The sequence below is a fragment of the Leopardus geoffroyi genome, chromosome E1, assembly GCF_018350155.1.
Source record: "Leopardus geoffroyi isolate Oge1 chromosome E1, O.geoffroyi_Oge1_pat1.0, whole genome shotgun sequence".
Lineage (NCBI taxonomy): Eukaryota > Metazoa > Chordata > Mammalia > Carnivora > Felidae > Leopardus > Leopardus geoffroyi.
Genome location: NC_059330.1, coordinates 18,140,171 through 18,164,985, shown reverse-complemented (window position 1 = coordinate 18,164,985; position 24,815 = coordinate 18,140,171). Strand labels below are relative to the sequence as shown.

At 48.7% G+C, this 24,815-nt stretch overlaps 1 protein-coding gene and 2 long non-coding RNA genes across 4 annotated transcripts in view; 2 read left to right on the top strand and 1 right to left on the bottom strand.

Annotated features, from left to right (window-relative positions):
* Positions 1 to 373: 373 nt before the first annotated feature.
* On the top strand, positions 374 to 10,909 carry LOC123603267. Its single transcript, XR_006714811.1, has 3 exons — positions 374 to 577; positions 1,328 to 1,460; positions 9,150 to 10,909. It is a non-coding gene; the product is annotated as an uncharacterized LOC123603267 (long non-coding RNA).
* On the bottom strand, positions 10,791 to 14,050 carry LOC123603268. The gene is made up of 3 exons (XR_006714812.1): positions 13,038 to 14,050; positions 11,269 to 11,403; positions 10,791 to 10,907 (listed from the first exon to the last, which is right to left on the bottom strand). It is a non-coding gene; the product is annotated as an uncharacterized LOC123603268 (long non-coding RNA).
* Positions 11,572 to 24,815, top strand: part of SLC13A2 (solute carrier family 13 member 2) — a 26,878-nt gene continuing 13,634 nt past the window's right edge. Inside the window, exon 1 of one of the 2 annotated variants that reach the window (XM_045487951.1) lies at positions 11,572 to 12,056. Coding sequence is in view for 1 of the 2 variants with exons in the window: in XM_045487950.1 (XP_045343906.1) it covers positions 11,829 to 12,056 (228 nt within the window). In the remaining variant the exon portion in view is untranslated. The remainder of the gene's footprint in view (positions 12,057 to 24,815) is intronic. The other variant, XM_045487950.1, reaches the window with a different exon arrangement.

Genomic DNA, 24,815 nt, shown 5'->3' with positions numbered 1-24,815 from the left:
CACTTTACAAATATCTTAGTAAATTACAAGGAAAAAGCAAGCTTATCAATAGCCTAATCTCCAGAAACCTATAGCCCCAACATCATCCTCCCCTCCATAGTGATGTGGGGAACAAAGGCAAGAAGGAAATGGAAGGTAAAACTAAATTTCCTTATAACCTGCAGCCCATTGACAAATACTTGAGACAAATACAGAGTATAACATTTCTCCAGGAACTCTTAATGTTAATGTTTTGCTAGAGGGAAAAACAGCCTTAGCTTGACAATATCTAGGCTTCCAGTAATCTGTGAGTCTTCCTTAGCATGTGGAAATCCCTTTAAGAAACTTCCTCTTGATTTTATCTCCTCCAACTCCATAGTATATAACTAGTCACTCTTCATAACCTCAGTGCAGCTCTTTCTGCCCAGGGGTCCTGTCTCTGCGCTTTAATAAAACCACCTCTTTGCACCAAAGACCTCTTGAGAATTCTTTCTTGGCCATCAGCTCCAGACCCCCACCACTCCTGAACAACCACACCATTTGGCAACCAATGTGGGGCTTTGAGTCTTCATCAGGACTCAGCTTTGGCGCAAACTTGGTGAGTACTTTGTCTTTTCTTCCTTTACTTTCATTTCAGGGGCTTTTTAAGGAGTATGGTCTTATTGGAACACTTTCCATTGCTCAGGCTGCAATCCTCTAGTCCATCGCTACTCTACTTGGAGGAGAAAGCCTGCCTTTTGGCTGGGAGTTAGGGATGTGGCAGAAGGAAAAAAAGGCAGAAGGAAATGGTAGATAAAATTACATTTCCTTATAACCTGCAGGTGACAGATAAATAACTTGAGGCTGGCAGAGTAAAACATTTCTGGCTTACCGTTAATGCTTTGCTACAGGGAAAAACAACCTTAACTTGGCAATAGCTAGACGTCCAGTAGTCTGTGAGTCTTCTTTAGCATATGAAAATCCCGTTGGAAACTTCCCCTTGACTTTACCTCCCCCAACTCCATAGTATATAACCAGTCTCTCCTCCTAGTCCCGGGTCAGCTCTTTCTGCCCAGGGGTCCTATCCCGGTGCTTTCATAAAATCATCTTTTTGCACCTAAGACATCTCAAGAATTCTTTCTTGGCCATCAGCTCCAAACCCCCACCACTCCAAAGTCCCATCAGTTAGTACCCTGGCCAGAATAGCAATAAGACCCAGAAACTTGATGCCCTCTCTTTATTTCTGTCCTTATAAAAGTTGTCTTGGGCACGGGACACCTAAGTCACCAGGATGCCTGCCAATCTTAAGACTCGTGTCAGGTTTCCTCCTCATTGGTCTAATGTGTTCCCCTTCACATTTCTTGTCTAGCTGCTTCTGGCAGCGGAATCTCCACTGAGAGCCAGCCAAAACTATTACACAATGGAATTAAAACCCAACTAGGACCATTTCCTATCAAGTTGGCTGTAAGGACTACATTCTAAGCAATGTCGCTTAGATCATGGTGGATTTCTATCTTTACTTTTTTTGGTGAATGTTCTCTGATGAAGTTTTAGGGTGATGAGGGATTCGTGGGGTCCAGAGCTGTTGACCAAGAAAGAATTCCTGAAGATGTCTCTAGTGCATAAAGGTGATTTTATTAAAGCATGGGGTCAGGACCCATTGGCAGGAGGAGCTGCACTGGGGTTGTGATGGGTATCTCGTTATATACCCTCAGGTTGGGAGGGGGTCAGAGATAGAGTAAGTCTCTAAGGAATTTTGGAAGCAAGGTTTCTAGGACCCTGAGGGGCTAGGTGTTGCTAGGGAAACACCATTTATCAACGTTTAATAAAACCTCAGTCATGAGCCCCTTCAGATGCATATCGAGGGGCCATAAGCTTGGAGTATAATTGCCAGCATAAATCTTGGGGCAGTTAAGATAAAGGAAGGAGACTCACAGGATCCTTACAGTTGGACAACGTTAAGCTAAGGTTCTCTTTTGCCTCCAGCAAAGTGTCATCATCTAGGCAGCTGAGCTCCTGGAGGGAGGCCACTCTGCCGGTTTCAAGGACTTGTCAGTGGGCTGTAGGCAGTAAAGGAATTTAGTTTTTCATTTGCCTTAGTTTCCCACATTATCATGGCAAGCACTTGAACCCCTTTCCTTTGTTCTTGGGTACCTGGGAGTGTCTGAGGAATCACACAGATCCCACCTGGGGCGTAGGGGTGAGCGCTAGCTTGTGCTTTGCCCCTCAGCCTGCCTCATGCTCCCTCATCATCCTCTACTAACTACTTAAATTACAAAATTGGGCAATTTCACCTTGAAAAACTTTTCTAGTGCTTTCCATGGGTTAAAAACAGCAGGTTCTTCAAAATACTAAAGCATGGCCTCTACAGAATGCTCTTCAAAGACTAGGTAAGCCAAGGCATGACCATCAGGGCATGTTCTTTAAGGCACAGCCTTTTATGGCACAGCTTTCAAGGTTCGGTTCATATGCCAGGCACCCATTTAGCCTAGGATGCATTGGGAAGTGGAGGGATGCCGGTGTCCCTTCCTCGAGGGCCTTTTACAGGACAGGACCTTCCCTGGGGCAGGACTGTCTTCAGTGGTAAGGTAGTATGGTGATCCATATTGATTTTCGTTCAAGGGATGCCTTGGGTCACTTTTGACACCAGGAACCTCTGACATATCCTGCACGGAATGCCACCCAGGGGTCAAAGGGGGTGATTTTTGGTAATGGACCCTAGGAAACTCTGGGGCTTCTTCTTCAGTCCCCAAGGGCTCTCTCTTGGGATGCCTTTTAACCCACTGGAAACAATTCAGATTGCAAAATTTAGGAAAGAACTGATCTCCTGTAACACGGCATGGCATTAGTAGGATCTGACAGATCTCTTCTGCACAAAACAGGGCAAATGGTCAGAGATACCTTAAGTCCAGGTCTTCAGGGCTCTAAATCAGCACCTGGACCTAAGGGCTTTTTGCGGAATGTGTTTGCCCAAATGTATTTGGCTAGTAAACTGCCTCCTGACATATTGGATGATGATTATCTAACTAGGCCTCCTCCTGATAGAACTCAGGTTGCTGAGGAAACCCAGGCCATCCCTGACAATGGGGACACTGACTTTCTCTCTCTGTTCCTCCTAATAGATGTGAGGGCTTCTCCCTCATTCATTTCCTGGGTTAATGGCTATGACAATTGGAGCCAACTGCGGTTAGTCTAACTCAGGACAGGGACTTTAAGGAATATTCCCGAGCAGCTGCCCAAACTCCCTTTGTTTCAGGGAAATTCCCTGTCTTCTCTGGCCTGACATGGACTTCATATTTCTACTTTGGTGGAAAAAAAAGAAAGAAAAAATAAATAAACATGCCATCCACTCCCCTGTCTGAACTGACAAGGTTTAGAACTGGAAATCCTTTCTTGGCCTTCTACTAGCACCTTGCCTCTTCTGCCTTCCCCTCCCCCTCCTCCTATTTCTGCACCACCTTGGGTACAGCCTACATAACTGGTTCCTATAGCATCTTCAGTGCCTCAGAACCATTGGCTCCTCCTCTTCCCACCCTCAATATCAAGGAGCAGAGAGCAAACCCCTTGGAGCGCCCACTTCAGATTTCCCTTCCTGTGTCCCAGGTAAACACTGACCACGGGGAATAATTGATTAACTTTTAAGTGGACGCAGGTGGGGCATATTCAGTGTTTGAACTAATTTAAGTTTGTTGGCTTAATTAAGACAGACATGTCTTTAGTTATCAGCATTAAATATGAAACATATTTTCTCCAGATTTGCTGAAGGTCAAAGAAGCTCATGTTATCTCTGTTGCCATTTGTTAGCAAAAAAGATAACTTCAAGTAATGGTTAATTTTGTCTGCCTCAAAGTTTTCATGGGTGATTGTTAAGATAGCTTTCAAAGTCTTTGGTAACCTGAAGCTTTAAAGCTTTGCTTACATGATAAATGGGATTTAATTCACTGGACATCTAGGTCCTTTTGAAATAGAATGGAGTGCTAAAGCATTGATTACTAAACATAGGTTTGTGATTTTAACTTCTTGTTGCAGAGAAACTAAGTCTATTTGGATCTGTTGGTAAACATGCTTAGTACTTGATTCATTCATAAATTTGCCATCAAAAGTTTACCATTGGTAACTACTTAGGTTTCACCAGAGACTAAGGTTTCTAAGAGTTAAATTTTTGCTAAATGTAGTTAAGACTGATGAAAAGAAGAGAAGCATTCTATGTAAAAAAAAGTTGGAGATGTGTAAGAAAGTTATAAAGAATGGAAATGATGAAGTTTTGGGGCGATGGTGGGGTGGTCCGGAGCCAATGACCAAGAAAGAATTCTTGAAGATGTCTTTGGTGCATAAAGGTGATTTTATTATTTTTTTTTTTAATTTTTTTTTTCAACGTTTATTTATTTTTGGGACAGAGAGAGACAGAGCATGAACAGGGGAGGGGCAGAGAGAGAGGGAGACACAGAACCGGAAACAGGCTCCAGGCTCTGAGCCATCAGCCCAGAACCTGACGCGGGGCTCGAACTCACGGACCGCGAGATCGTGACCTGGCTGAAGTCGGACGCTTAACCGACTGCGCCACCCAGGCGCCCCAAGGTGATTTTATTAAAGCACAGGGACAGAGGGGCGCCTGGGTGGCTCAGTCAGTTGGGCGTCTGACTTCGGCTCAGGTCATGATCTCACAGCTTGTGAGTTCAAACCCTGCATTGGGCTGTGTGCTGACAGCTAGGAGCCTGGAGCCTGCTTCGAATTGTGTCTCCCTCTCTCTCTCTGCCCCTCCCCGGCTCACACTGTCTCTCAAAAAATAAATAAGCATTAAAAAAATTTTTTTTATTAAAGCACGGGGACAGGACCCATGGGCAGGAAGAGCTGCACTGGGGTTGTGATGGGTATCTCGTTATATACCCTCAGGTTGGGAGGGGGTCAGGGATAGAGTAAGTCTCTAAGGAATTTTGGAAACAAGGTTTCTAGGACCCTGAGGGGCTAGCTGTTGCTCGGTTAATAAAACCTCAGTCATGAGATCCTTCAGATGGATATCGGGCCCAAAAGCTGGGAGCATGATTGCCAGCACAGATCTTGGGGCAGTTGAGATAAAGGAAGTAGACTTACAGGATCCTCGAGGTTGGACAATGTTAAGCTAAGGTTCTGTTTTGCCCCCAGCAAAGTGTCATCATCGAGGCAGCTGAGCTCCTAGAGGGAGGTCACTCTGCTGGTTTCAAGGACTTGTCAGTGGGTTTTAGGCAGTAAGGGAATTTAGTTTTTCATCTGCCTTAGTTTCCAACATTACTATGGCAAGCACTTAAACCCCTTTCCTTTGTTCTTGGGTACCAGGGAGCATCCGAGGACTATCACATTTATTCTACCTTGGGGAGTGGGGGGTGGTGCCAGCCTGTATTTTGCCCTCATCTTGCCCCATGCTCCCCCATCAGAAATACATTTTTGTTGAAAGTAAAAGAAAGTAACTTTGTCCTAAATGAGATTGGTCGTTTGGAGACAAATGGCTTGGGAGAACATCGAAATGCAAAGGAAAGTTGTAGAAGTTTCGTGATGGAAAAATCTTAAAAAGGAATTGTATTTGTGGTCTCAGGAAGGACTAAGGTTAAAATGAGTGGATTTTTAAAGTTACACTGGTATAAGATTGACATTCTGTTTTTTCTCTCTGTTAAAAAAAAAGTTTTCTTGGATTGTTGATCTGCTCTTGATAAAAAAAATATATGCAAAGTTTTTTTTTTTCTCTTTTGACAGCCAAGAAAACCATAGCTTATGCTTTGTCTTTATCAACTCTTTAATCACTTAAAGTTAAAACTTCTCAGGGCGCCTGGGTGGCTCAGTCGGTTAAGCAGCCAACTTTGGCTCAGGTCATGATCTCGCGGTCCGTGAGTTCGAGCCCCGCATCGGGCTCTGTGCTGACCGCTCAGAGCCTGGAGCCTGTTTCAGATTCTGTGTCTCCCTCTCTCTCTGAGCCTCCCCCGTTCATGCTCTGTCTCTCTCTGTCTCAAAAATAAATAAATGTTAAAAAAAAAAAAATTAAAAAAAAAAAAAACTTCTCAATGTTGGGGCGCCTGGGTGGCTCAGTCGGTTAAGCGTCCAACTTTGGCTCAGGTCATGATTTCGCGGTTTGTGGGTTCAAGCCCCGTGTTGGACTCTGCTGACAGCTCAGAGCCTTGAGCCTGCTTCAGATTCTGTGTCTCCCTCTCTCTCTCTCTGCCCCCTGCCTCTGTCTGTCTCCCCAAAATAAATAAACGTTAAAAAAATATTTTAATAAACCCTCAGTGTTAAAGGAGCTAAGTTTTGCTAACAGTTATATAACCCTACATATTTGCCTTTGGAATCTTTTTTTTTTAATTTTTTTTTAATGTTTTTATTTATTTTTGAGACAGAGAGAGACAGAGCATGAGCAGGGGAGGGGCAGAGAGAGAGAGAGACACAGAATTGGAAGCAGGCTCCAGGCTCTGAGCTGTCAGCACAGAGCTCGACGCGGGGCTCGAACTCACGGAGTGTGAGATCATGACCTGAGCCGAAGTCAGATGCCCAACCGACTGAGCCACCCAGGCGCCCCTGCCTTTGGAATCTTTTATTGACACCTTTGTTAAACAAATAATTAAGATTTTTAATGATCTGTAACCCTGTTTAGGATGTGCTTTATAACTTTCTAAGGTTTTAACAAACTTCCCAAGATTTAAATTGTAAATGAAGTCTCTGAGTCCTTTTTATCTGGTAGGTTAAGTTACTCCGGAAGCACTGTCAAACAAACAATGGTAAACCTTAGGTTGTATTGCTTGGGCAAATCCTCTAACTGTACATATATATAAATGCAATTCCTAAAGTTTTAATGTGTTTTGGTAACAAGGTCGTCACTTGATATTCTGTGTATCGAAGTGTTATGTGTCACAGAAATAACTGCATTTGCTGGTCAATTGCATCGTCATGAACTCTCACCAGATCTTTCACCATGCTCATTTTTTGAGTCTTTTTGTCTTTTATATTTTTGTGACTCTTGCTTAAAATACTGCTGGTTGTCGGGGCGCCTGGGTGGCTCAGTCAGTTAAGTGCCCGGCTTCAGCTCAGGTCATGATCCCACGGTTTGTGAGTTCCAGCCCTACGGGCTCTGTGCTGACAGCTCAGAGCCCGGAGCCTGCTTCAGATTCTCTGTCTCCCCCTCTCTCTCTGCCCCTCCCCCGCTCATACTCCGTCTCTGTCTCTCAAAAGTAATTAAACATTTAAAAAAAAATTTTTTTAAGTAAAATAAAACACTGCTGGTTCTCTAATGTTTGCTCTTCCCAGATTAAGGAAACTAAGATACCCGTGATATATATTAAGAGGGTCAAGTATCTCTCTGTAAACAAACTAAAGTGTTTAACTTTTCTCTCTGCCTGAACCCTCTGAAATTCACAACCTCTCAACGGGTTTTCCCTTGGCAATCACACTTATTTGCATAAATTCAAGAAGAATCTGTTCTCCTTGTAACAGGACACCATTGAAAATACTGGTCACTTCACCAAGGCTTTGACTGGAATGTCCTATTGGAGAGCGACATTCATAGACTCAGATATGACCAGACAGCTCTAAGGAACTAAGGTTGACTTTATGAAACATGGAGCCATTAAGCCCCTTGGAAATGGTGGGCTGATACCTTACAGGGTTCCCAGCAGCCTTACCAGGTGAATAAAGAATGTCACTTCCTGGCAGGTGCAGGAATCTCAGGACACTTTAGGGACCTCGTGAAGAGGAATTTGCCAAACTCTACAGGCATTGCAGGCATGAGTGGCAAGTACTTGCCTTGGCTCCTGGCCTGGAGAGGGTACTATTCAATCTAGAGATTCCTCATAAAAAGTTCCGGCAAAGCAAATTTTAAGATCTACAGGACCGACGAATTGCTGTTCTTGCTGAGCTTATGTAAAGAATTAGGCCGGGGTGCCTGGGTGGCTCAGTCGGTTAAGCGTCCGACTTCAGCTCAGGTCATGATCTCACACTCCGTGAGTTCGAGCCCCGCGTCAGGCTCTGTGCTGACAGCTCAGAGCCTGGAGCCTGCTTCAGATTCTGTCTCCCTCTCTCTCTGACCCTCCCCCGTTCATGCTCTGTCTCTCTCTGTCTCAAAAATAAATAAACATTAAAAAATAAATTAAAAAAAAAAGAATTAGGCCGAGTTTGTTAAAATTAGATTTGTTTCAGAAACAAACTCATCTTGATTTGGCTGTCTCTGGAAATGAGGGTTACTAGAGAGACAAATTACGTGTCAGTAACACACCTTTATGGATATTAAATTCAGTTCTGAATGTCTTTAAATGTTTGTTGTTTGCCTAAGGTAGACAACTGGAGGTAAACCTCAGAAAAATTGTCACAATAGCCCGGGTATGGACAGTCTCCTTGCTTGTTATTCTGTGGGGATACTAACAGGACCCCAGGGGCATATGATTATTTAAACAACTGGGAAAATGGGATGGATCCCCCAACAATTGTATATAAGTCTTTTCTCACTGCAGACCTATCAATACATAAAGACTGTGTTGCTTTATTAAATTATTCACTTGAGCCTGGGTTAATTCATAAATCTCTAAATATACAAACCATATCCGCCCTAAACCTGATCTGCCAGTTACTAGGAACCCACCCCATATAAACCCAGGAGACCTGGTTTCTTTAAAAGATTGAAAATCTAGGGGCACCTGGGTCCCTCAGTCGGTTAAGCGTCTGGCTTCGGCTCAGGTCATGATCTCACGGTTTGTGAGTTCGAGCCCCGGGTCGGGCTCTGTGCTGACAGCTCAGAGCCTGGAGCCTGCTTTGGATTCTTTGTCTCCCTCTCTCTCTGCCCCTCCCCCGCTTGCGCTCTGTCTCTCTCTCTCTCTCTCAAAAATAGATAAACATTAAAAAAAAATTAAAAAAAAAAAAAAAAAAGATTGGAAGTCTAACACAGAAGGGGATTTAACCCCAGAGTGGAAGGGCCCCTACCGGGTCATATTATGTACTCCCACTGCCGTAGTACAGGGGCTCTCTTCATGGGCTTGTATATCTAGAATAAAGCCTTCTTTATTACTCCTTCACAGGAAACCAGTGAGCAAACAAATGTGCCTTCTTATTCGTTTATAGGAATAAAGTTTATAGCTATGGAAGATCCCAAACTTCTCTTCAAACAAAATTGATGGTTGCACCTTTCTTTTTCATTCTCCTTTCCTCAATTTATATTAACAGATGATCCTTTCTCCTTCCAGGAGGTTGAGGCATGTTGTCCACATTGGATTCAGCTGCCTCCGCCTTCGTAACTTCTCTACACCTTCCCCGACTGACCAATATTGACCCATAGGTAGGGACAACTCTACACCCCTACTCAGCAGGAAGAAGCTACAGAAGATGAGACCTTCCACCTTCAGCAACTGTAAAGACTTAAGGGTCAAAATTATGCAGGGGGGATATGATGAGGGAGCATAAGGCAGGCTGAGGGCAAAGCACCCCCACCCCAGGTGGGACAGGGGTGATATTCCTCAGGTAGTCCTGGCTGCCCCAGAACAAAGGAAAGGACAGAAAACAAATGGTTGAACTGATAGCGATCACAGGACCCGAGTCTCCATCAGTTTACAAATAGCTTAGTAAATGACAAGAAAAAGGCAATCTTGTCAATAGCTTAATCTCCAGAAGCCTATAGCCCCAACACCACCCTCCCCTCTGTAGTGATGTGCGGAACAAAGGCAAGAAGGAAATGGCAGGTAAAGTTGAATTTGCTTATAACCTGCTGCGCGCGGGACCTATCCCTGGGCTTTAATAAAACCACCTTTTTGCACCAAAGACGTCTCAACAATTCTTTCTTGGCCGTCGGCTCCAGATCCCCACCACTCCAAACACCACATCACAGAGAGCACAGACGGCCTCGAATATGAATCTGGGTTCTCTCTTAGTTACTCACAAGCTGTATGACCCTGGGTGAGTGACTTCACTGCCCTGAGCCCAAATCACAGCTTGGTCTGGAGAGCTGTGGAGAGGGTAAATTGGGATGTAGATTATACACATACAGAATGTCTTCCCTCTGCAGGAGTCCCAGGTCTGCTCCCTCCGTGACTCCTCCATAGCCCCAGGCCACAGGAGAGGCCACCTGCCGGTTGAGACTGAATTCTGGTATTGTCCTGAGTATCTGAAACCTTTTGTCTATCCCTGTGCCTCCAGACTGCTCCTCACCTTGCCCTAAGCAGGTGGCGGGTTGGCTGAGTGGGAGTGGAGAATCCCTAACCTGAATAGGGCTGTAGGGGAGGCCAGTCTGTCCTGTCTTACTGTACCTTTCCACCAACCCGGCCCCAGCAATCCTGCAACCTGATTCTGTCCAAAGCTCTCTGCTGTCCCTGCAGAGGGCACCGAGGGTCTCTCTCACACAGACCTCACTGGCTCCAGGAGTATCTCGTGGGCGAACAGCCCAGGCCATGCTGTTTTACACCTTGCAAGTGGGGTCATCGGCTCTCCATCCTGCCCCCACAAACCCATATTCCAACCACAGAGAAGCTTCTGTTCTCTAAACTCCACCACGGTTCTGCATCTTTGCCCCGGCTGTGTTTCCATCCTGAAACACTCTCCCTGCCTTCTTATCCAGGCACACATCAATCATCGCCAGAACCACGGAAATATGGATCGAGCGTCTCCTGTGTGCCCTCTGGGGTGGGGAAGGGTGAGAGCACAGAGAGCCTGAGGCTCTAGGTAGACAGACAACCAGCAAGTCCTTCTGACCCACAACCTGCACCCTCCTACACGAACACCTATACACACACACCCCCCCCTCCAGGTCTTAACATGCTCTTCTCTCTGCTACTGATCGTCCCTTCAGCACCTGGTGACCACATTAGACGCGACTTGCCGGGTTTAGCTCACATGTCACTTTCTCCAGCAGCCCTTGTCCCAAGCTCCTCATTCTCTCCTGTCACCTGGTGCCACTGGGGTTGGACTTCCCCACAGGGCACTCAGAAAGCGTGTTAGAATTCTGGCTGGCTCTGTGTCCTGGGGCCTCAGTTGTCCCACCCGTCAAGTGGAATAGTTACGTCAACCATAGTGTTTGTACAGAGCAAATGAAATAGTACACTGACCAGCTTGTACTGAATGTGAAACGAACACTATTACCAGCAGCATCCTAATTTCTGCATCCTTAGCACTGAACACAGGACTGACTATATAATTTGGGGCCAAATGCTTGTTTGGTGAGTGGATGGATGGATGGATGGATGGATGGATGGATGGAAGGATGGATGGATGCTGTATAAATGGGGAGATCTTTGCCGGTCTTCTACGGCAGTTTGGGGTGGGAGTGAGGAACCAGGAAGGACTTTAAAAAACTAACCTTTATGATCCACATACCACAGATTGTCTAAGATGAACCTCACAATAGGAAGATATGACAGCAGAACAAGGAAGTGGTTGTTCAGAGAGGTTAAGTCAGTGAAGCAGCGTCACACAGCAAACAAGAGTCAGGACTGGCAGTTTCCTTGATACCTGGAAGGAGGAGGGCTTGCTTCAGCTTGGCTGTCCTCAATCTCAGACTGGAAACTCCTGAAGGGCAGGGCCTCTGTGGGGGCAGGGCTGCCCCTGGGGCAGTATAAACTGCTCTCCGGAGATACAGAGTAAAAGGAGAGAGGGGAGGCTGGGCTGGGGAGGGGGCTGTGGATCTTGCCCCGCAGAGGCGAGCTGTGGGGCTTCCCAGACACCCTTCCTTCTCCAGCCTCTCCCGAGGCAGCCCTCTGCCCAGAAGGGGTTAACTCTGAGCTTCACTTCTTGAAAGAACCTGAGGCTTTTATTCCTTGATCTTGCCTGCTCCCTCTCTTTGCAAAGTCTTCCTGATCTTTATACCTCCTGCAAGTCCCTCCTCCTTACTCTCACCTCCTGGACTCCAAAAACAGTCCGATTGCCAGAGCGGGTCAATGGTTAACACTCAGCCGGCTTTATATAAACTTGCCCCGGCCGGCCGCCTACCCGCTGCCGTGTTGCTCCTTCAGTTCCCTGGATCCCGGAGGCAGTGGCTTCAGCAGCCCTCCTGGGTCCACACCATGGCCACCTGCTGGCAGGGCCTGTGGGCCTATCGCTCCTACCTGATTGTGTTCTTGCTGCCCATTTTCCTGCTGCCTCTGCCCATCCTCGTCCCCACTAAGGTAAGGACTTGGGGCTCTGGGCACAGCCAAGCTCCAAAAGGGTGGGGGGAGGGCATTCCGGGCCAGAGCTGGGCATCCTTAGGACCAGCATAGCTCACTCATCACCCTCTATCCTGTGAGTTGAGACTATGACCTGAGGCTGAGGGTGACGAGAGCAAAGGGGGCTTTTGCTTGGCACTCAGTGTAGTAGCCCAATGTTAATTGCTCAGGTGCACTTGAAATCTACCGCCTTGGGAGACAGGAAGCCACTTCCACAAAGCAGGTGGCAGCAGATGGGGTTATCTGCCTCCTGGGTGCTCCCCCAGCCCTGGACTGGGCTCAGTGGGGCGGGAGAGAGGGGTAGAAAGGGAGTAGGAGGAAGCTGGCCTCAGGCAGTTTGTGCCATTAAGGGTGTACGTAGAAAGAGAAAGAGCTTACCTGGATGCCAAAGGCTAAGTCAGCTGAGGGAGAGGAGCGGGAACTGGACACGGACAGGACCCAACCAGTGGGCCCGTAGACCCCATACCCTGGATGGCGGCAGAGGTGCCACAGGGTCCTGCTGCCCTCCACCAGGCAGCAGGAGCCATAACTTGGGCCCCCATTTATCGGAGCCCCCACCACATGCCCTGTCCCATGCACCGAGTGACCCTTCCACTCATCTTTCCGTGCCCCCCTCCCCGCCGCCGCCGCCGCCGCCCTCCGGCTTCCCTTCCTCTCATCTTTAACATTTTATTTATTTTGGAGACAGGGAGAGACAGAGCATGAACAGGGGAGGGTCAGAGAGAGAGGGAGACACAGAATCTGAAACAGGCTCCAGGCTCTGAGCTGTCAGCACAGAGCCCGACGTGGGGTTCGAACTCACGGACCACGAGATCGTGACCTGAGCCCAAGTCGGCTGCTTAACCGACTGAGCCACCCAGGCTCCCCCCCTTCCTCTCATCTTAAGAGGTGGGTCTGACTGTCCCACTTTACAGATGGGAAAAGTGAGGTTAAGTCCCTTACCTGCATCCCAAGGCAGATCCTGGTTTCATGGAGCTTGGAGATTATACACTTTGAGGGCCGCCTTGTAAGGAAAGGTACATACAATTATAAATCTGAAATAATGGGGCTTTGGGAAGGGTCAGTTCAGGAGGGCCTTGAAGCTCAAGCTTCATAGCAGGTCACAGAGTTAGAAAGTGGCAGAGCTGGGGGGTGTGGTCTAGCTAACTTCTCTCCACCCTGCTGCTTCCCAAAAGGCTCAGACAGAATCCAGCCTCTGGCCCCACCCCACAATCCCAGCACGGCCCATTGAGCTCTTTTCTTTTGTTACGGATAGGGAAATCAAGGCAGGCTTTTTGTTCATGGTATCCCAAAGGGGTGAAGGACTGGGGATGTAGGGGCCCAGGAGTGGGCCCAGGACACTTGGTAAGTGATAAGGCCTGGCTGACCCTTGAGACAACTCTCATCTCGGGCCAAAGCCGGTGACATCTCTGTGCTGGGGACCCATCAGATGGGTTTTCAGACAGGTTGGGTCAAGTGTGCTAACCGCAGGAGGAAGGACAGACAGGGACCATGATTCCCATTTTGCTCCCCAGGAAAGTACAGCCCAGAAAGACCCAGCAACTTGCCCAACGTCACACAGGGAAGCCTGAGTCAGAACTAGAAGCCAGGCCTCCTGGTGGGAGTGCTGTGTGTCAGAGCTCCCGTCTTGCCTGTGCTGCTCCCAGCCCTGCTGCCCGCCTCGGCCTCACAGACTATGTCCTGATTCAGACGAACTGTTCCTGGTCCCATCTATGGGGCCCAGCCCCTCCACTGGGGCCCTGGATACCAGCTCCTCTCAAGGACTTTGCTCCCATAATTATCCTCTCTCTCTCCTGCCTCATCAATGTCTCCCTCTCTGCCTAAGCTCTTCCATTAGCATACAAACAGGCTACACTATCACCTTAAAAACCAAACCCTCCTTGAATCCGACATCCCCCTCCAGAGGCCTGCTTTCTCTGACTCTCTCACAACGGAAGGCCTCAAACCTGTCTGCACCGCACCTGTCTTTCCTTAAGACAGCTCCAGTCTCAGGGGCACCTGGGTGGCTCAGTTGGTTAAGCATCTGACTTCCGGCTCAGGTCATGATCTCATGGCCTGTGAGTTCGAGCCCTGCGTTGGGCCCTGTGCTGACAGCTCAAAGCCTGGAGCCTGCTTCAGATTCTGTGTCTCCCTCTCTCTCTGCCCCTAACCCACTCACATTCTGTCTCTCTCAAAAATAAATAAATATAAAAAAAATTTTTTTTTTTTTTTAAGACAGCTCCAGTCTCGGGGCCACCTGGGTGGCTCAGTCAGTTAAGCGTCCAACTTCGACTTAGGGCTTGATCTCACAGTTTGTGAGTTTGAGCCCCGCGTCGGGCTCTGTGCTGACAGCTCGGAGCCTGGAGGCTGCTTTGGATTCTGTGTCTCCCTCTCTCTCTGCCCCTAACCCACTTATTCTCTCTCTCTCTTGCTCTCAAAAATAAATAAACATTGGGGCGCCTGGGTGGCGCAGTCGGTTAAGCGTCCGACTTCAGCCAGGTCACGATCTCGCGGTCCGTGAGTTCGAGCCCCGCGTCAGGCTCTGGGCTGATGGCTCAGAGCCTGGAGCCTGTTTCCGATTCTGTGTCTCCCTCTCTCTGCCCCTCCCCTGTTCATGCTCTGTCTCTCTCTGTCCCAAAAATAAATAAACGTTGAAAAAAAAAATTTTTTTTAAATAAATAAACATTAAAAAAAAAAAAAAGACAGCTCCAGTCTTCAAGACCCTACCTTCCAGAGGGTTCTCGAGGCCTGGCTTTGTTGACACCTCCTGGCTTTCCTCTCCCTTGGCCACTTTTCCTGTCTCCCTCCCTGTTCTCACTCTCCCCCTAGATGACCTTTTGCTGTTTCACTGGGGAGACATCTCCCCAATCTGCAGCCTCAGCCCTAACCTCTAAGCCTTTATTACTCAGCTAACATTGGACTCTTGTTCCTGAATCTCTTTTCTTTTTTTTTTAATTTTTTTTTTCCAACGTTTATTTATTTTTGGGACAGAGAGAGACAGAGCATGAACGGGGGAGGGGCAGAGAGAGAGGGAGACACAGAATCGGAAACAGGCTCCAGGCTCTGAGCCATCAGCCCAGAGCCTGACGCGGGGCTCGAACTCAACGGACCGCGAGATCGTGACCTGAGCTGAAGTCGGACGCTTAACCGACTGCGCCACCCAGGCGCCCCTGAATCTTTTCCTTTAAACAGCATATGCTTTTACACATCCAAAACAGAACGCTGATTGCTCATCTTTTCCAGCTGGCTCTTCCTGCAGCCTTACTCATCAAGAGTGGTTCGACTTCCTCTTTCGATGCCATTCCTATTATTATTTTTTTTAAGGTTTTATTTTTAGCGGGGCACCTGGGTGACTCAGTCGGTTAAGCCGCCAACTTCGGCTCAAGGCATGATCTCACAGATCATGAGGTCGAGCCCCATGTCGGGCTCCGTGCTGACAGCTCAGAGCCTGGAGCCTGCTTCAGATTCTGTGCCTCCCTCTCTCTCTGCCCCTCCCCACTCACACTCTGTCTCTCAAAAATGAATACGCATTAAAAAAATTTTTTTAATTTATTTTTAAGTAATCTCATATCCAACATGGGTCTCGAACGCACAACCCCAAGATCAAGAGTTGCATGCTTTACTGACTGAGCCAGCCAGGTGCCCCTAGAACCATCCCTGATTCCTCTTTTCCCTTCATTTCCACATGGCACCAGTGGGTCCTGTTGACTCGATATCCACGAAATATTATTTTTTTTGAGAGAGCAAGAGGGGGCACAAGTGAGCAAGGCGCAGAGAGAGAATCCTAGAAGGGGCAGAGAGAGAGAGAGAGAAGAGAGAGAGAAGCGGGGCTCACTGGAAGTGGGGCTCAAGCTCACCCAGCATGCGACTCAAACCCATGAACCATGAGATCACGACCTGAGCCGAAGTCAGATGCTTACCACTGAGCCACCCTAGTGCCCCTCCGTGAAACATTCTGAATGGAATCACCTGTCACTGCTTCCACGCCAGTCCAGGCCGCCATATCTCTCCTCTCCCTGTTCCTCCCCAGGCCATTCTTTACCCAGCCACTACCCTGTGTAAGCCCTTACACAGGCTTCCTGTCAAACTTGAAACAGAACCCACACCTCTTAGGGTTTAGAGGGTAGACCCCATGGTCCCCAAAGCCTCATATCCTACCTCTCATTCACTCTTCTCCAGCCTCACCAGCTTTCTCTGGTCTCCTCAAATTGCTCATCTCCCTGCCTGGAATGTTCTTTCCCAGATGAGTGCTTCTCATTCCTTAGGTTTCAACCTAAATCCATGGCCTCAGAAAAAGCCTTCTCTGACTGCCGCCAGGTGTGCTCTATTACGAAACCCCATTGTTTTATTTAAAGGGCTTTCGCCATCTGAAATGATACATTTGTTTCTGATTTATTTATTTATTTAAAGTTTATCCATCTTGAGAGAGAGAGCTTGAGCAGGGGAGACAGAGAGAGAGAGAGAGAAGGAGACAGAGACAGAATCCCAAGCAGGCTCTGCACTGGCAGGACGGAGCCTGATGCAGGGCTCGAACCCATGAACCACAGAATCGTGACTTGAGCTGAAACCAAGCATCAGACACTTAATCAACTGTGCCACCCAGTCACTCCTGATGTATTTGTTTCTTTTCTATTTATTCTCTGACTCCCTATCCTAGAATGTAGGCTCCGTGAGGGCAGGGACTTTGTCTTTTTTCCTTGCCCAATCCCCAGTAGCTGGCACACAGTAGGTGCTCAACAAATATATGCCAAATGAAGGCATGAATGTGGGCCAAGAGGACTCTTGAGTCCCTGCCATCTGCAGTGAGTGTCCAAGCTTACCCCTGGCCCCTGAAGTGGGAGGGCGGAGCCCCAGACTAGGCTCAGACTGGTGTCTATATTATAAAAGTTGACATTTATGGAGTAGTTCTTACGTGTTCGTCTTTGTGCCAAGCACTTCAAAGCACGAATGCATTTATTTCTCACAAAAACTTCTCAGTTACTGTGAGATTACTGCTATTATCCCATTTTACAGACATATAAATTGAGGCCCAGGGTAGTCAAGGAATTTGTCTAACACCCCAGCTAGAGAAAGGCAAAGTCTAAACTGGAAGCTGGCCTTGGGGTCTCAGCCTGGGACTGTCCAGGGATACAGGGCGGTGGCCTTGTTGCAAGTCACCTCTTAAGCTATCTACCCTCACATCCAGCCAGCCATCGGCCAATCCTTCCACTCTGGTGTAGTCAGGGACGTCTGAGCGCCTGCTCTGTGCTAGGGGTTCCTGAGAAGGAACACAGGGTTCTGTCTCAAGTTGCTATTAGTGTAGAGGAACATGTGTTCACCCAGAGGTACAGCCAGAAGGCTGAGGAGCTCAGAGGAGGGAGGAGATTCTTCCGAATGAGTCAGGGGAGAATCCAAAGCAGGTGGCGTTTGAGTTGGGCCTTGAAGGCCGAGTGAGATTCCAACACAGGCATCCGTAGAGGGCAGGCCAGGTGGAGACAACTGCGGGAGCAAAGGTGTGGGGGCTGGAACAGTGGGGTGTGTTCGAGGGGGAGCAACAGAATCCTTGAAATGCTCATCACCCTCTGGTGGGACGAGCAGATGCTCGTTCCAGAGCAAGACAGGTCAAATCCTTCAGTGACTTTTCCAAAAGGCAAAACATGGGTTATTAATGAATCCAGTAGAAACTTCCTAGCCATAAGATCAGCCCCCAGTGTGGGGACAGTGGGACCTGGGGCTTCCTCATTGCTCCCCCAACCCTGTAATTAGACAGCAAAAAGGCCCTATCAGTGAGCCAGAAACCTTATGTCTATCCATTCATTCACGCGTTCATTCCCTCATTAGGGAACATGTACTATGTGGCAGGGACTGTTTAGACGGTGGGGGATGGGAAGGTGGAGGGAAGACACACAAAAGCATCTACTGTCCTTGTTGCAAAAACTGTAACGGACAGGCTGCTCTGGATAAGGTGGTCAAGGAAGGCCTCCCGGGGCAATGATATTTACCCTAGGACCTGAATGGCAAGTAACAGGCCAGCCAAACACAGCTCTGGGTGAAGAGCTGTCCAGGCAGGGCACGCGGTGCAAAAGCCCAAGGCCACGGGTGAGCTTGGCAAGGTGGAGGGATAAACAAAGGCCAGTGTGGCATGGGGAACAGAGTGAGGACAAGATGGTATAAACTCACTTAGAGAGGCAGGAGGAGGTCAGCCAATGTCGTCAGCCCTGAAAAGCCAGGAGAAAGGAGTGAAGATTTTTAGGGTCAAAACGCAGGTGCCTGGCCCTGCCCCGGGACCCGATGGGACCATCTGTAAAAACAGTCTCCTAGGGGCACAATGTTTGCCCGGACAGAGCTTAGCTGAAATCCAGATTGTATGTACAGGAAGAACAGAGGGCAGAATTTCTTCATCTGAATCAGCTGCACTCCTAGAATACACGAACAGTACGTTGTGTATATGCATGTCTGAGCTTTAAAATCTGTGGAATTAGGGGCACCTGAGTGGCTCAGTCAGTTGAGCATCTGACTTCGGCTCAGGTCATGATCTCACGGTTCGTGAGTTCAAGCCCCGCGTCGGGCTCTGTGCTGACGGCTCAGAGCCTGGAGCCTGCTTCGGATTCTGTGTCTCCCTCTCTCTCTGCCCTTCCCCCGCTCGTGCTCTGCCTCTCTCTCTCTCTCTCAAAAATAAATAAAATGTTAGAAAAAAATTTTTTAATCTGTGTAATTAAAACGCCCTTACTATAAGCTGTTCCTGAATCCCAGAGACAGAGCAGGACTCGGATGATTCACCCTAGGCATGAAGACCGTACAAGGAATTTGGACCTCAGTTCTGGGGCCCACCTCCATCTTGAGACTTCCTGGCTCTCGGTCAAGAAGGCAGAGTCCATGGAACAAACAGGGGTTTGGGAGTCAGACAGATGTGGGTCCAAATTCACTCTGTAGTATGAACAGCTGTTCACCTCACCAGCCCTCTCCCCCTAAGGGGCTGCACTGAAGATAAAACGAAATAACCCGTGTACATAAAGTGCCCGGTACCCAGGGCTCAGTAACGGGTGGTTCTCTGCGTCTGCCCCTTGTCTGAATTCCTAGCCCCTGGAAGACACAACTAGCCCCCGGCACTTTCTTTCTTTCTTTCTTCCTCTCTCTATTTATTTTTGAGAGAAAGAGACAGTGTGAGCACGGGAGGGCAGAGAGAGAGGGAGACACAGAATCCGAAGCAGGCTCCAGGCTCTGAGCTGTCAGCACAGAGCCCGTCGCGGGGCTCGAACCCACAGACTGGGAGATCATGACCTGAGCCGAAGTCGGACACTTAACCGACTGAGCCACCCGGGCGCCCCTAGCCCCAGGCACTTCTTTTCCAGAGATGACTTCTGTTCATGTGAGCTGTTGTCCTCATGAGGGGGCCTCAGTGTTCCCACCTATGAAGTAGGAGGGCGAGGTGCGGCTGGTCACCCCCTTGAGAGCTGTGAGGTGTGATCCCAAATTGTGGCCGCCAACAGTGCTGGGACTAGTTGGAGACAGGTTTTCTGGTCTCTGAGAGGCCTGGGAGGAGGATTAGAAGGACCCAGCCTCCAAGACCAGGGGAATCCCTGGGAGAAATCTCCCCGGCTTGGACTTTTTGCCCAAACGACCAAATTATGTCCATGCCTATCAGCACCTGCTCGGTGAAGGTCGAGAGTGGGAAAGCAAGGTAGAACCTTAACCAGGACAGTTTCCAGCAGCAAGGCCTGGGGCTGTGGTGGGGATCAAACCCACGGAGTGTGGGAGTGCTTTGCTCATAGCACTCCTGCCTGCTCTTTTGCTCTTCTGTGGACTCAGGCGGACCTGGCCCCAGCCCAGACTATGAGGTCAGGACTCTTCCCCCAACAGTTTGTCTTCTCTGACACTCAGAGCCCCATTGTTTCCCCTCGGCCTCTTAGAACAGAAGATGATGTAACAAACTCATTCCCATTATGGTGCAGAAATAAACAAAGATCTCCCAAATGAGATCAGGCGAAGGATAGGAAGGGAGTCAGCCACCATCGCTTGCTTTTAGCAGAGCCTCAAAGGTGGGCGGGAGGTGGGAATGGTTTAGAGTGGAAAAGGGGAGGCTTCAGGTCTGCCCTGACTGGAGGCTGTTGGCAGGGGAAGCTGGACGGGGGCTGACAGACGCGGAGCGCGGAGCGTCCCGTGTGATGGGTTAAGGATGTATATTTGGCTTTCACTGGTTGGTCCTGAGTTGGAAGTGGGGGTAGAGAGTGGGGACAAAGATGAGGGAAGCTGGCGGTCATTGAGCAAATCCAGACTGTTTGGGCCATTGTTGGAGACGTTGTGGTTGGGCTAGCCGGGCCGGTTGCTGCAGAGGTTTCAGGGCATATTTTTATATGTGGCGTGGCCATTGTCCACTTTGTATATTCAGTGTCTCAAAAAGATTAGGCATGCAGCATGGACGGGCCTATTATTCCTGGAAAGAATATCACACGCCCCAGCCCACTCTGCCCCTCCTTCCTCAACCCCCTTCAGCCTGTCTCCCCTCCTTGTGGTCCCTGCCATGTATCTAGACACCCAGGACGAGCACCGGAGAGTTTGCTCCGCCCACTTCTTCTGCCCAAGCCACGAACCATCACCCAAACCCTGTCTTCTCCTAATATCTCCGGAGTCCATCCTTCCCCTCTATCTTCACTGCTATGACCTGCTCTGAGCCCCCGCCATCTACCCACTGGACACGCAGCACGGCCTCTTGGAGCCTCCTGGGGCCTCCTGGACTCCCATCCTGTGTCTTCTAATTCATTTGCTGCAATACAGCAGGTGTAAGCTCCCCATTTTACTTATTTTGTTAAAAATTTTTTATTTATATTTATTTATATTTTTTTGAGAGAGAGGGTGTGCATGCATGAGCAAGGGCAGGGCAGAGAGAGAGGGAGAGAGAATCCCAAAGCTGGGCTCTATCCTGCCACTCTAGGATCATGACCTGAGCTGAAATCAAGAGTCGGACGCTCAACTGACAGCTGCTCAGGTGCCCTGCTCCCTATTTTCATCTTTAGATGATTTATCTGTGTAGTTAGATGGCATACTGACATCGTACAAAATTCAGCAGTACCAAAGAGTGAAATGGAGAGGCCCTCAGCCCACTCTCCGCCCCAGTGCCCTTCCTGAGGGCAGTCTCAGTGGCCAGCACGGTGTGCATCCTCCAGAGCAGGGACTCCTCATCCTTGGGAATCTGTGGGGAAAATTCAGGACGTCTGTGTACTTGGATAGAAAAAAAAAAAAAAAAAAAAAAAAAAAAAAACCTGTATTTTATCATCAATAACCTAAAGAAAATTTACTTCTGTCATGAATGTAGATAACAAGTCACAGTAGTGTTTGTTTGTTTTTAACATTTATTTATTTAGAGAGAGAGAGAGAGACAGAGTGCAAGCTGGAGAGGGGTAGAGAGAGAGGGAGACACAGAATCCAAAACAGGCTCCAGGCTGTCAGCACAGAGCCCGACTCGGGGCTCGAACTCACCAACAGTGAGATCATGACCCAAGCCGAAGTCGGACGCTCAACCGACTGAGCCACCCAGATGCCCCACAAACCACAATAGTATTAACCATGTCTTTGACTTCGCCACCGGTAGAAATCACAGATATTTTCACATTGCATTACAGCTGTTGCAGGTACCTTGAAATATTGTTTGTTAATCGTGACTTTGCAATTACAGTAGCTGTTAGCCAGTGAAGGTCTTGTTAGCTAAGAAAGAGTAACATATGTCATTATCTAGCCCATCTTTCATATTGCAATCACTGTATTTCAATGCAGTTGGTTTCCTTTGTGATTCTATGCGTTTTATTTAACAGATTTAAAAACATTATTCTTGGGGCGCCTGGGTGGCGCAGTCGGTTAAGCGTCCGACTTCAGCCAGGTCACGATCTCGCGGTCCGTGAGTTCGAGCCCCGCGTCAGGCTCTGGGCTGATGGCTCCGGGCCTGGAGCCTGTTTCCGATTCTGTGTCTCCCTCTCTCTCTGCCCCTCCCCCATTCATGCTCTGTCTCTCTCTGTCCCAAAAATAAATAAACGTTGAAAAAAAAATTAAAAAAAAAAAACATTGTTCTTTTATTTTTTAAGCTTATGTATTTATTTATTTTGAGAGAGAGAATGAGAGCGAGAGAGCACCCATGGAAACAGGAGAGGGGCAGAGAAAGAGGGAGAGAATCCCAAGCAGGCCCCACACTGTCAGCACAGAGCCCGACATGGGGCTTGATCCCATGAACCGTGAGATCCTGAGCTGAAATCAAGAGTCGGACGCTTAACTGACTGAGCCACCCAGGCCCCCCTAAAAACATTATTCTGAGAAGGAGTTAGAAGACTTCATCAGGCTGCCAAGGAAAACTTGGTACAAAAAATGGGCAAGAATCTCTGAATCAGAGATTTTCCCATGTATATACAAACACTTGTGCACATATTTTTAAAAATCACAAATGGTTGGGCGCCTGGGTGGCTCAGTCGGTTAAGCATCTGACTTCAGCCCAGGTCATGATCCCACGCTTCATAGGTTCGAGCCCCGTGTCGGGCTCTGTGCTGACAGCTCAGAGCCTGGAGCCTGCTTCAAATTCTCTCTCCCTCTCTCTCTCTCTCTCTCTGTCCCTCCCCTGCTTGCACTCTGTCTCTCAGTCTCCCAAGAATAAAGAAATATTTAAAAAAAATTTTTTTTTAATCACAAATGGTAGTATCAGCGTAACCTGACCATGTCACTCTCTCCTCTTTTTTTTTTTTTTTTCAACGTTTATTTATTTTTGGGACAGAGAGAGACAGAGCATGAACGGGGGAGGGGCAGAGAGAGAGGGAGACACAGAATCGGAAACAGGCTCCAGGCTCTGAGCCATCAGCCCAGAGCCCGACGCGGGGCTCAAACTCACGGACCGCGAGATCGTGACCTGGCTCAAGTCGGACGCTTAACCGACTGCGCCACCCAGGCGCCCCAGTCACTCTCTCCTCTTAAAACCCTTTAAGGGGCCCACTTTTTACCCCCGTCTTCCAGATAAAGTCCTAGATCTCCCTCAAGGCAGACAAGGCCTTTTCCAAGCATTACACTCCTCCAAGAATGCACTGAAATCTTTTATGCCTCATTCTGTTCCCTCTCTGCTTACTCCCTCACCTCAATACCATTTGCCCACCCGCCCACCAAACTCCTATTCATCCCTCAGTACCCGTTCAGTGTCCCCTCTGAGAGCCTTCCTCAGCCCAGACAGATGGAGGCTCCGGGAAGGGGGCCCCTTCTCCTCTGGGATATCACTCTGATCTCTCCTTTGCCATGGTGCTTGGCAGGTGAGCGCTAGTGCCTCACCTCCCTCCCCAGACCCGGGAGTGCTCCCTGCCAGCAGCATCCCTACTTACCGGGGGCAGAGGGGCAGTGGGAGTGATCCGCTGTGTGCCAACCCATCCCCCCTCCCTGGGTTAACCTTCAATCAGCAGGAGGAGTCAGTTGTGATACCTCTGAGACTACAGGCACATTCGCTGCTGCCCAACAACCACGGGCTGCTCTATGCCCATGACGGGTAAAGGCCGTGATGCCCTCAGGTCCCACACCTTGCCCACACCCCGGGTCCAGAGTCTGCCCTGGATTATCTGGAAGTCGCATCTCCATTTGTGCCTCGTGCATCCACCCTGGTTCCCCAGAAGCCCAGGAGCACGTTCATCTCCCAACACCAACCCCACCATCTGCTTACTGTCATCTGTGGTCCTTTATGACATATACCTACGTATTCACATCCTTTATCCTTATGATTGCCCAGCGAGGTAGGTGTTTCTTTTATTCCCATTTGCAGATAAGGAGATAAATGTGCGTACAGCTGGAAATGATCAATGTTGCTTGCAGAAAGAAAGAAAGGAAAGAAAGAAAGAAAGAAAGAAAGAAAGAAAGAAAGAAAGAAAGAAAGAAAGAGAGAAAGAAAGAAAAGACAAAGGCTGAGAGAGGTTAAGTAACTTGCCCAAGGACACAGCCATAAAGCTGGGCCTGGACACACAGATTTTCTGACCTCTGACCTGTGTTTCCCATTACAAAAGAAGCGAGCTGCCATTCTTGGGGTTTGGAAGCCCTCTGAGCCTTATCTCTTCTATCCACACCCATCTGTGGCCCCACGGGCCAGCCCACATGGGGGCACTTGTAGTCCCTGAAGGCTAGGGCCGGGCCTGACTCATGTCTGTATCCCTAGTGCCTAATATTCATTCTCCACATAGTGTGTGTGTGTCCCCCCCCCATATAGGTGCCTGGTGGGGTGGGCAGAAACAGACTCAGGCTTTGTACTCCCTAGAGAATACAGTCTGATGAAAAGGCTGACGTTCATCAAGAAATTCATGAAACGAAGTGTTTCATTACAGACTGTGATGGGTGCTATGCAGGAGGTACAGGGGCCAGGTGTGTGAAAACGGGGATTATAACCGAGCCTGGAACCCTTGGAGGATTCTCTGAAAAAGGAATACTTGAGTTAAGAGCTCAAGAGTAAGTAGACATCAACTAGGCAAAGTGGGGAGAGAAGAGAGGAAATTATGTGCAAAGGCCCTGTGGCTGCAGGGAGGATGGAATATTTGAGGAACTGTCAAATGAGTGCCTGATGAAGGGTTTCTCCCCCCGAGGGGCTCCCGGTAGCAGCGACTCCCCAGAGGTTGAAGAGAACGGGGATCCAAACAGGATGCTTCCTGGGGCAGGTGTCGGGGTGACACAAGCAGGAAAGGAGGGCTTCACGCCCAGGCCAGCACCAGCCAACGAGCCAGGGGCGAGAGGCGCGGAGGTGAAAAGCCTCACTCCCCGTCC